We start from the raw sequence: 12129 nt of genomic DNA on the forward strand, positions 1-12129 counted from the left end.
ACTGTTCCCAGGCCGTCATTGAAAATAAGAATGTGTTCTTAACTGACTTGCCTGGTTAAATAAATAAATAAAATAAAAAGGTTCAGCGGTCAAGCAGCTAAATTAAATTCAGGATGAGTCATCAGGCAACTTCAACACTCAAACTATATAATATTGAGGATAACTTCCTAATATTGAGTCGCAACTCCTTTTGCCCTCAGAACACCCTCGAGTCTACAAAGTATTGAAAGCATTCCACAGGGATGCTGGCCCATGTTGACACCAATGTTTCCCACAGTTGTGTCAAGTTGCCTAGATGTCCTTTGAGTGGTGGACCATTCTTGATACACATGGGAAACTATTGAGTGTGAGAAACCCAGCAGCGTTGCAGTTCTTGACACACTCAATTAAAAGGCACTTAAATCTTTTGTCTCGCCCATTCACATTCTGAATGGCACACATACACAATGTTTTGTGTACTCAGTGGACGCGGCCTTATGCTATCTTTTCCTCATTGTGTGATACAGTAACACGAAAACATTTACATGACATATACAGCACTACATATGATATCAACATTCAATTTTGTATTTGAAATACCTTATATGTTCAGGTAATCAGTCCAATAAATAAACCACACATACAGTGGGTATCACAAGTATTCACCCTGGGATTTTTTTCACATTTTGTGGCATTAATTGTAATTTGTTTGTCTTTCATCTACACAAAATACTCCATAATGTCAAATTTAAAAGATACATCTACAGATGTGTACAAATTAATAAAACGAAATAACTAAGATAGTTGTTGTTGCATACATTTTCACCCCCTTTCTTTATGCAAGCCTAAATAAGTTCAGCAGTAAATATATGGACTAACTGTATGAAATAATAGGGGTTGACATTTTTTAATGACTACCCATTCCTCTGGCTCCCATACATACAACATATGTAAGGGCACTCAGTCAAGTACTGAATTTAGCACAGATTCAACTTCAAAGACCAGGGAGCTTTTTGAAAGCCTCATAAAGAAGGGCAGCGATTGATAGATGGGTAACAAAAACAAATCGGACATTTAAGCGTTAAGCTTATAATCAAGTTCTCTCAAAGAGTGTAGTGTATAAAGTCAGAACATCTGTTGTCTCTGCCACTGCCTGTCACCAAGGGAGTACACCAAGGCTCGATCCTAGGCGCCACGCTCTTCTCAATTTACATCAACAACATAGCTCAGGCAGTAGGAAGCTCTCTCATCCATTTATATGCAGATGATATAGTCTTAGTCTCAGCTGGCCCCTCCTCAGATTTTGTGTTAAACGCTCTACAACAAAGCTTTCTTAGTGTACAGCAACCTTTCTCTGCCCTTAACCTTGTTCTGAACACCACTAAAACAAAGGCCATGTGGTTTGGTAAGAAGAATGACCCTCTCCCCACAGGTATGATTACTACCTCTGAGGGTTTAGAGCTTGAGGTAGTCACCTCATACAAATACTTGGGAGTACGGCTAGACGGTACATTGTCCTTCTCTCAGCGCATATCATAGCTCATCCACCACATACAACACCCATTCTGCCGGTCACATTCTGTTAAAGTCCCCAAAGCACACACATCCCTGGTTCGCTCGTCTTTTCAGTTTGCTGCAGCTTGCGACTGGAACGAGCTGCAACAAACAGTTTTATCTCAATCTCTTCATTCAACGACTCATTCATGGACACTTACTGTGAGTGGTGGCTCCTTTGCGTGATTTTTTGTTGTCTCTACCTTCTTGCCCTTTGTTGTCTGTGCCCAATAATGTTTGTATCATGTTTTGTGTTGCTACCATGTTGTGTTGCTACCATGCTGTGTTGTCATGTGTTGCTGCCATACTATGTTGTTGTCTTAGGTCTCTCCGTATACAGTGTTGTGTTGTCTCGCTTGTCGTGACATGCATTTTGTCCTATTTAAAATGTTTAAATTTTAATTCCCTGTCTCCACAGGAGGCCTTTCGCCTTTTGGTAGGCCGTCATTGTAAATAAGAATTTGTTCTTAACTGACGTGCCTGGTTAAATAAATCAAATAAAACAAAAAAGTGAATAATTATGCTGTTGACGATGTATTAAACCATGCAGAAATATCAAAGGTACATTCGTCCTTCTGAACTGAGCTGCATAAAAGGAAGAAAACTGCTCAAGGATGTCACCATGGGGACATGCGTGATTTTAGAACAGCTACAGAGTTAAATGGCTGTTATGGGAGAAAACTGAGGATGGTTCAACAACATTGTAGTGACTCCACAATAATGACCTGAATGACAGCGTGAAAAGAAGAGTACAAAATATACAGAATAAAACATGCATATGTATGCAACAAGGCACTAAAGTAATACTGCAAAGAAACAGGGCAAAGGAATACACTTTTTGGGCTAAATGCAAAGCCTTATGTTTGGGATACATCTAACACAACTTATCGTTGACGAACTGAAGCCTAATTTTCAACGATGGTGTCGGCTGCATTATCCTATACGCACGCTTGATATTGGCAAAGACGAAAATAAATGGGATGGAGCTGAGCACAGGCAGAATCCAAGAGGAAAACCTTCTTAAATCTGCTTTAAACCAGATACTGGGAGAGGAATTCACCTTTCAGCGGGACAATAACCTACAACACAAGGCCCAATCTACACTGGAGTTGCTTGCCATGATGACAGTGAATGTCCCTGAGTGGCCAAGTTACAGTTTTGACTTAAATCTGATTGAAAATGTATGCCAAAACATTAAATTGCTGTCTAGTCATGATCCCCAAAACCATGACAGAGCTTGAAGAATTCTGAAAAGAATAATAGGCAAATATTGTACAATCCCGGTGTACAAAGCACTTAGAGACTTACCCAAGATTACTCATAACTGTAATCGCTGCCAAAGATGTTTGTAACATGTGTTGACTCAGGGGGGTGAATACTTTTTTAAATGTTCATTAATCTTTTAAAAAATGTTCTGTGAGAGTGTTTTGTGTAGATCGTTGGCAAAAAGGTCAATTAAATCAATTTTAATCCCAGTATGTATCACAATAAAATGTGAAGAAATCCAAAGGGGTTGAATATTTATGATGCCCAGTGTAGACCACAGACACTTGACAGTCAATAAAGTATTCCACAAAGAGCATAAACACCTGCAGCTAATCAGATAGGAGCAAACAAGCAAAGAAACGCCCAAGCATTCTGTCGGTTGGTCACAACTACCTGTGTACCCAATGCTACAGCCCCCCTGTGTTCCCCCTATACAGGGTCCATATTAGGAAGAAGTCCTGCTGAGACTGAGGCTGTCCTAATGTGGACACTGTACCCCTATTCCCCTTCACAAATAATCAGTAGGTCCCCGCGGTGCTCACTGTGGTATAGCTGATCTTGGACATGGACGAAGGACCAATAGTCCCTGTCACTGTCATCTCATCATCCCTGCCGCCCCGCCTCCCCCGGCGGCGCCGACAGCAGGGCGGACGGCAGTGGGCAAAGGTGGTGATCAACGCCTTGCGGAAGCGTGTATTCATAAAACAATAGATAACGGGGTTAACGCACGCCGATGTGTAGCTCAACAGGTGGATGAACGAGATGGGTGCCCCCGAGAGGAGCCGGTGGGCTGAGCTGATGTGGAAAGCCTTCCACGTGTTGGCCGTGTACAGGGGCATCCAGCAGAGGAAGAAGAGGACGGCAGTGACGATGAGCATGCGGATCACGCGCTTCTTGGCCAAGAGTTTAGCCTCCGAGCTATTGCTTCGAGGGTGCTCAGTGGACACTCTGGGTTTGGGAGGGGCCGGAGTAGGGGTGGTGAGGGTAGACAGCTCCATGGACGGTGGCTTCTTCGGCATCTGGATGTAGCAGCCATCATCGTCCGTGTCGTTGGTCACTGTGGTGTTTACTCCGTTCTTCAGTGCTGTGGAATGTACATGGAAGTCTGTAAGTGGGTCTAAATTGGGTGTAAGTGTGTAGGTGAGTGTATGTGTGTAGGTTGAAGAAAGAGTACATGACTAATAATAGCATAAGAAAAGAGTTGATGACATAAGCCTGCATTGTGGGGAACATGCATTCACGAACAAGTAGGCCTTATGAAAACAAAGTTACTGTATGAATGCAAAACCCTTACCCTGGACCCAGCCTTATTATTTCCCGGTTTTAAAAACCCTAAACCTAGTCCTTGCTCTCATTGCTTCTACACAGCACAACCCTATTTCAAAACCCCAATCCCTAACCCAAAACCTCAACTTCACTTGTGTAACTTTGTAAGAAACAAATGAGATGTTCAATCAAATCCACAACAGGATGATACATGTAGTGTAGGAGTCTCACCACTGCTCTCTCTGTTTTGGTCCAGCTCAAACTTCATCCCCCGGCACAGCTCTCTGGAGATGAGTCCATAGGCAACGATCATTACCACCCCAGGGATGAAGAACAAGATTAAAAGCAACAGCATGTACCTGAGAAGAAAGGATAGAGGGAAAATAGGGAAAATGAGAGAAAGAGGGAAGGAAGAGAGGGAAAGAGGGACAGGAAGCCAGACAGGAAGAGAAAAAAGTGACTGATCATTGTGGTCATAAAATTGCATAATATTTCTAAGGTGGTCATTAACATTTTACCAATTATCTTTACATCATCCAGATGCTATCAACTTGGCCGTATACAAAAAAAGTACAAATCCACTATTGTTCCTTCTAAACACTTTGAGAATTAGTAGAGAGGAAGCCCTTATTTTGTGTTGTGTGAAATTCTAATGGGTGCGTGGGTGTTTTCCTCTGAACATCCTCCATGGATGGTTCCTTTTTCATCTCCCATCAGCCTTTGCAGCAGGTTAGGCTCTCATTCATTCATTCATTAATGCAGCCTCTGATACTCAAAGCTTTTCATCAGTACTCTGTTTGATAGTGGGTCACATATCAGGGGTGGGGGGACACAAGGTGACAGGAAGCAGGGACATACAGAGAGGAAGTAAATAGAGGTTAGAGGTTTCGGTTCATCTTTTTGTTTAGTCTTTGATCCTGATTCTCTATCGTCAGAGAGGAACATGGAAGGGAACGAGGAACAGGTGCTACACTAATATTTCTGTTTCACATTATTTGAGGATTCTTCATGGCTGGCATCATTTGTAAGCATAATCATAATTACATACTCTGATTTAATAGCCAATTTGGGGAGTTGCCCCTAATGGACCCACAGTCCCTGTGGCTGTCAGTCCAACACCTTAGCCATTACACCAAGATGCTCAGCCTCAAATAGGTCACCAATGTACAAAAGTAAGTACAAGTTGTGTTTCAATAGCATCTTTTCTGAAGTATATTGTAGGAACTAAAAATGATAGGTATTATATTTTGTGTGCTTGTCGATGACAGCTACTGTCACCGCTGCTTTCATAATTTTTTAAATATCAATACACATTATAATATAAATCTGATTAAAATGATTTTACCTGCCACTGTAAAGAGAGTGGCCCCTTCCACAGACCCATTCCCTTTTTCCACATGTTGTTAGGTTACGGCCTTATTGTTAAATGGATTAAAAACAAAAAATCCTCATCAATCTACACACAATACTCCATAATGTATATAAACACATAATATTCAGAGACTCAAAATTGAGCTCAGATGCATCCTGTTTCCATTCATCATCCTTAAGATGTTTCTGCAACTTGATTGGAGTCCACTTGTGGTAATTTCAATGGACTGGACATGATTTGGAAAGGCACACACCTGTCTATATAAGGTCCCACAGTTGACAGTTTATGTTAGAGCAAAAACCAAGTCATGAGGTCAAAGGAATTGTCTGTAGATCCCCGAGACAGGATTGTGTTGAGGCACAGATCTGCGGAAGGATACCAAAACATTTCTGCAGCTTTGAAGATCCCCAAGAGCACAGTGGCCTCAATCATTCTGAAATGGAAGAAGTTCGGCCACCTGGCCGAACTGAATAATCGGGGAGTAGGGCCTTGGTCAGGGAGGTGACCAAGAAACCGATGGTCACTCTGACAGATCTCCAGAGTTCCTCTGTGGAGATGGGAGAACCTTCCAGAAGGACAACCATCTCTGCAGCACTCCACCAATGAGGCTTTATGGTAGAGTGGCTAGATGGAAGCCACTCCTCAGTAAAAGGCACATGACAGCCCGCTTGGAGTTTGCCAAAAGGCACCTAAAGGACTCTCAGACCATGAGAAACAAGATTCTCTGGCTGAAGAAACCAAGATTCAAGTCTTTGGCCTGAATGCCACATCTGAAGTAAACCTGGCACCATAACTACGCTGAAGCATGGTGGTGGCAGCATCATGCTGTGGGGATGTTTTTCAGTGGCAGGGATTGGGAGACTAGTCAGGATCGAGGGAAAGATGTGACGGTTCACCTTCCAACAGGACAAGGACCCTAAGCACACATCTAAGACAATGCAGAAGTGGCTTCGGGACAAGTCTTGGAATGTCCTTGAGTGGCACAACCAGAGCCCGGACTTGAACCCGACCGAACATCCCTGGAGCAACCTGAAAATAGCTGCATAGCGACTCTCCCCATCCAACATCAGAGCTTGAGAGGATCTCCCGAGAAGAATGGGAGAAACTCCTCATACAGGTGTGCCAAGTTTGTAGCATCATTCCCAAAAAGACGAGGCTGAAATCGCTGCCAAAGGTGCTTCAACAAAATACTGAGAAATGGGTCTGAAAACTTATGTAAATGGCTTGTTATGTTTTTTATTTATAGATTTGAAAAAAATGAGGGTTTTGCATTCATACAGTGCTTTGTTATTATGGGGTTTTGTGTAGATTGATGAGGGGAAGAAAAAGGATATAGATTTTTGAATAAGGTTGTAATGTAACAAAATGTGGAAAAGGTCAAGAGGTCGGAATACTTTCCGAATATCCCCAAAAGACTCTTGCGGTTGTAGTGTAAAATAAAAATAAGCATAGTCTGGGGGAGGGGTGGGAGGTTCTGACAGGCCACAATCAGTGAACAACTAAACTCAGCAAAAAATAAATGTCCTCTCACTGTCAACTGTGTTTATTTTCAGCAAACTTAACACGTGTAAATATTTGTATGAACATAACGAGATTAAACAACTGAGACATAAACTGAACAAGTTCCACAGACGTGCAACTAACAGAAAGGGAATAATGTGTCCCTGAACAAAGGGAGAGTCAAAATCAAAAGTAACAGTTAGTATCTGGTGTGGCCTCCAGCTGCATTAAGTACTGCAGTGCATCTCCTCCTCATGGACTGCACCAGATTTGCCAGTTCTTGCTGTGAGATGTTACCCCACTCTTCCACTAAGGCACCTGCAAGTTCCCAGACATTTCTGGGGGAAATAGCCCTAGCCCTCACCCTCCGATCCAACAGGTCCGAGACGTGCTCAATGGGATTGAGATCCGGGCTCTTCGCTGGCCATGGCAGAACACTGACATCCCTGTCTTGCAGGAAATCACACACAAAACAAGCAGTATGGCTGGTGGCATTGTCATGCTGGAGGGTCATGTCAGGATGAGCCTACAGGAAGGGCACCTTCTAAAACTGCTTCCCTAGCCCTGAGTTAATCCTAAAATAGAATTTATTTGCAATAATGTTGCTGCGGTGCTCCTAAATGTCTGGCTATGACAATTCTGTTCAGTCTTGCAGGGGGAAAAGGGAAGACTTTACTTTTGGGCAAATGTAATGTCAGTGGAAATATATTGAAAATAGCATAAAATGCCTCATTGCTTCCCTGATCAGAAAATCTATATTTTGAAATAAATCTATTCAATATAAGCAATCAAACATAAAAACAAACCGAACAAACCCAAGATACTTTTTTTGTACAAGGGACTGGCAATCTATGTTCCATTGATGCCTGCTTACTTTGAAACTACCACACGAGAACTGGCAATTAGTGTCAGGAACTTATCTAAGGGACCAGTCAGAAGCCTGTTCTGACCACTGCACTAGAGGTCTCCAGTCAGAAACTCACTCACCACGTCTGTTCTACCCCACCGCTTGGCCATTCCAGGCGGCACATGTGGCCCGTAGTTCGGTCGGGTTTGGGGAAGGACTTCAGGTGGCTGAACACTGGGTAGGGCACCATCATGACCAACGACAACACCCAGATGGCAGCGATGACCCGGTAGGCGTGGGAACGAGTCTGCCATGCCCGCGACTTCAGCGGGTTGCAGATAGCGCTGTACCTCTCGGTCGCAATGGCGACCAGGCTGAAGGTGGAGATGCTGACGGAGAGCGCTATGGGAACGCAGGGAAGGCGGAGGGGTCAATAAGAGAGAGATTAAAATGACAGTATCAACAGTGATCAGACCTGGGTTCAAATAGTACTTGTTTTATTTTCTTTCTGTCTGGAGTGCCAGATGTACGGGGTTTAAACTTTTATCACCATTGAGCAAGGCAAGTTCAATTAAGAAGAAAACATATTTGAATGAAAACAAATACTATATTACCAGGTGATACACACCTTCTATATATTTGAGCAGGCTTGACACATCAGAGAGATGCAAGTATGCCACCAAAAAAGTGAAGACAAATGGTGAAACCTCTTTAGCTTATCATTAAGTAAAGACACAAAGTACATTACATTCCAGGCAAATAGTCTCACACTGATGGAATCACACCATTGTCGTTCTGTCCTGCTCAATGTTAGACCTTTGAAGTGCATTATAATACCATAGGACACCCTTGTAATTGGTTTCAAACTTGAATGAAAATCCTTTAGTGAAAATCTTCAACCCAAACTGTGTTTGCCTACATAAATATGTATGAAGCTGCACTGAGGGAGTGCACTCAATCGGTCTGCAGTCAGAAAAGGAGTCAGCAGTGAAGATGAATAGCATTAATAAAGGCATACTGTACCTGCACTAAACCAGCAGCCATTACCCAGCACCTGAGACTCGCTCTAATATATTCCACCCACTAATCCTCCCTCCTTAGAAAGATCCACAACTTTAATACCAGGCCCACCTCTGTCGTGACGTGACTATCATTAATGTGATGACATCTATTTTAGCAAATCAATTAACTATGTTAATGATTACGTGATTAAATGAATCATGTAACAATAAACTCAATTGTAACTTGGGGCACTATGGAAAAAGTTTGTTTAACGAGTTAACGTTTCCCGAATTAACTCAAGAATTTGACAGAATATACCATTACCATACCAGTCATCCATTAATTATTACCTCATATCAGTCTCATTCTAAATGTTGTTGACTGCAAATCTGCATGAACTCTAGTCTAAATGATCATTCAGCGATACACAAATTGGCTTCATTATGTATTTACTAACTAACTAACTAATCATACAGAATTACATAAACACACACAGGATAGATTACAGGTTGATTAGTAACATAATGCAATGAAAAGTCCCTAGTGGACTAACCCAGTATGACGGCTTGTTACATAATGAAAGGGAGGGGCAAGATGAAGAGAGCAGGACAGACTGATTAGGCTGGTGCATACATGTGGAAGCTATGCTCATGAGAATTAATACTTTGCACACGAACAACCGCTCATTCGAAAACAATTGCAATGTATATATTTACAATTGTATGTCTCAGCAATGTACTGGTCTGATGTAAATTTTGTTATGAGTCCTTAGTAAGCACTCTGGCAAAAGGGGAGTGCCATCCTTTTGGCATAATGTCTGTGCTCACGTCAGCGTGATTACTGACTGGGTAAAACTTTACATGAGAAACAATTATGTAATTTAGAAGGCTAAAATCAAAATGTAATCTTCTCACAAATAGTTTTATATTGAATCATATATGTTTTACAACATTTAGATGTAACTCTGACATATACATTGTGAAAGTTACAATGTTTCCGTTATATGATGATCACAGAATAATTAATTATCTGATATGATATGTTTGGATCTCCACTGAACTTCCCAAAAGTTTGGATTTCAAAACTAATGTTCCATCGTCAAATCTTTTGATGCTAAAGTTTTTAACATGAGTCTTTCTCTACACACAAATCATTTTGGACTTCTACATACTGAAGGTCCAGAGAGAGAAAGTTTACAACTGGTTGTTAAAGTCATATAACCGGCCCCACTCCCCCTCTTCCTCTTTGGAAGAGTTGATTCTCACCCAGGAGTGAGAGTCATGACAACTCATACTCTATTTCACAATCACAGAAATGCCTTGTTTTCGCACTATAGAAGGCTGCATCCACAGAGGCATTCATTTCATAGGCTAATACAGACAGACAGACAGACAGACAGACAGACAGACAGACAGACAGACAGACAGACAGACAGACAGACAGACAGACAGACAGACAGACAGACAGACAGACAGACAGACAGACAGACAGACAGACAGACAGACAGACAGACAGACAGACAGACAATTTGACCCTCTTGAGGTTTGGAAACCCCAGCTTTATAGTGAGCACTTGGCAGTACATTTTTCTAAGCACTATATGCAACGTGCGCTCCATGCTAAGATAATAGAATTCTACTCTATCCCTCTGAAGTGAAGATTGTAAAGCTATCTGCTCTGTGCTCAAATTACATTTTAAGTCAGCATACAGTACAATAGTATGGCTTTAATCTCTTACAGGGAATTAATTTACACGTCTGAATTTTTTATTTAACCTTTATTTAACTAGTTAATAATATTTTTATTTTATTTACAATGACGGCCTACCAAAAGGCAAAATGCCTCCTGCAAAACACACATCATGACAAGAGAGACATCACAACACTTCCTAAAGAGAGAGATAAGACAACAGCACAGCATGGCAGCAACACATGACATGATAGCATGATAGCAACACAACATGGCAGCAGCACAAACATGGTACAAACATTGTTGGTCACAGACAACAGCACAAAGTGCAAAAAGGTAGAGACAACAATACATTGTGTGCTAAGCAGCCACAATGTCAGTAAGTGTGTCCATGATTTAATCTTTGAATGTATAGATCGAGATAAAACTATCCAGTTTGAGTGGTTTTTGCCGCTCCAGTCCAGTTTGCAGTTCCTGTTGTTCCTGCAGCAAACTGATCACATTCAATGAGACACACAGAATCGCCTTCAATAAGTCAACTAAATTCAATTAGCTACAGGTAGAAGTTTGACTTGAACTTTGGAGGAAAGGTCTTCTTTTGTTCTATTTCCACCCATGTTTAAGCATCTGCAGCATCTGTATCATCACTTTGCTAGAGACCTGTGTTCAAATAGTAAGCTGTGCTTAATTGTACTTTCTTGGCACCGTCCGTATTATCTCCCAAGGTAAATCTTGTCCATTATTGTCAAAGCGGTGTAAATCGTCCCAAAGACAACACCACGATATCCCTCAAGAAACTCCATTGGACTATGTGCAAACTGGAAACCATATATCCGGAGACTGTATTTATTGTAGATGGGGATTTTCACAAAGCACATTTGAGAACGAAGCTACCTAAATTCTGTCAGCATATCGATTGTAGTAACCGGGCTGGCAAAAACACTGGATCACTGCTACTCTTCTAATCGGTTGGGTCTCAATAGCACCCTATTCCCTGTGGTGCACTACTTTTAACCAGAGCCCTATGTAGTTGTCCTACATAGGAATAGGGTGTCATAAGTGTGCCATTTGAGATGTAGACATTGTTCACTCTAACTTCTGCGATTGCATCCCCCGCCCTTTGTTCAGCAAATGCGACCACAACTCCATTTTGCGTCTCCCCTCCTATAGGCAGAAATTCATACAGGATGTACCCGTGACAAGGACCATTCAACGCTGGCTTGACCAATCAGAATCCACGCTTCAAGATTGTTTTGATCACGCGGAATGGGACATGTTCCAGGTACCCTCAGAGAATAATATAGATTTATACTCTGATTCAGTGAGTGAGTTTATAAGGAAGTGCATAGAAGATGTTGTACCGTGGATACTGTGGCATTCGCTCAAAAGATGACTGGGAATATGGCCAAAAACAAACAGTGTATTTATTCCCTTCGCAAGGCAATCAAACAAGCGGAACGTCAGTACAGGGACAAAGTGGAGTCGCAAATCAATGGCCCAGACATGAGACATATGTGGTAGGGTCTACAGGCAATCACGGAATACAAAAAGAAAACCAGCCACGTCACGGAGACCGACGTCTTACTTCCAGACATACTAAATACCTTCTTTGCCTGCTTTGAGGATAATACAGTGCCACCGACGCGGCCCGCTAC

General features: G+C 41.9%; 1 protein-coding gene across 1 annotated transcript in view; it reads right to left on the minus strand.

The window, feature by feature from the left end:
* Positions 1–3298: 3298 nt before the first annotated feature.
* Positions 3299–12129, minus strand: part of cckbra (cholecystokinin B receptor a) — a 31982-nt gene continuing 23151 nt past the window's right edge. Inside the window, exons 2-4 of the mRNA XM_046320537.1 lie at positions 7925–8186; positions 4297–4424; positions 3299–3883 (exon numbers count right to left, since the gene is read on the minus strand). Of these exons, the coding sequence (XP_046176493.1) occupies positions 3318–3883; positions 4297–4424; positions 7925–8186 (956 nt within the window). The 3' untranslated portion in view covers positions 3299–3317. The remainder of the gene's footprint in view (positions 3884–4296; positions 4425–7924; positions 8187–12129) is intronic.

This window comes from Oncorhynchus gorbuscha, linkage group LG21, assembly GCF_021184085.1.
Source record: "Oncorhynchus gorbuscha isolate QuinsamMale2020 ecotype Even-year linkage group LG21, OgorEven_v1.0, whole genome shotgun sequence".
Taxonomy (NCBI): Eukaryota; Metazoa; Chordata; class Actinopteri; order Salmoniformes; family Salmonidae; genus Oncorhynchus; species Oncorhynchus gorbuscha.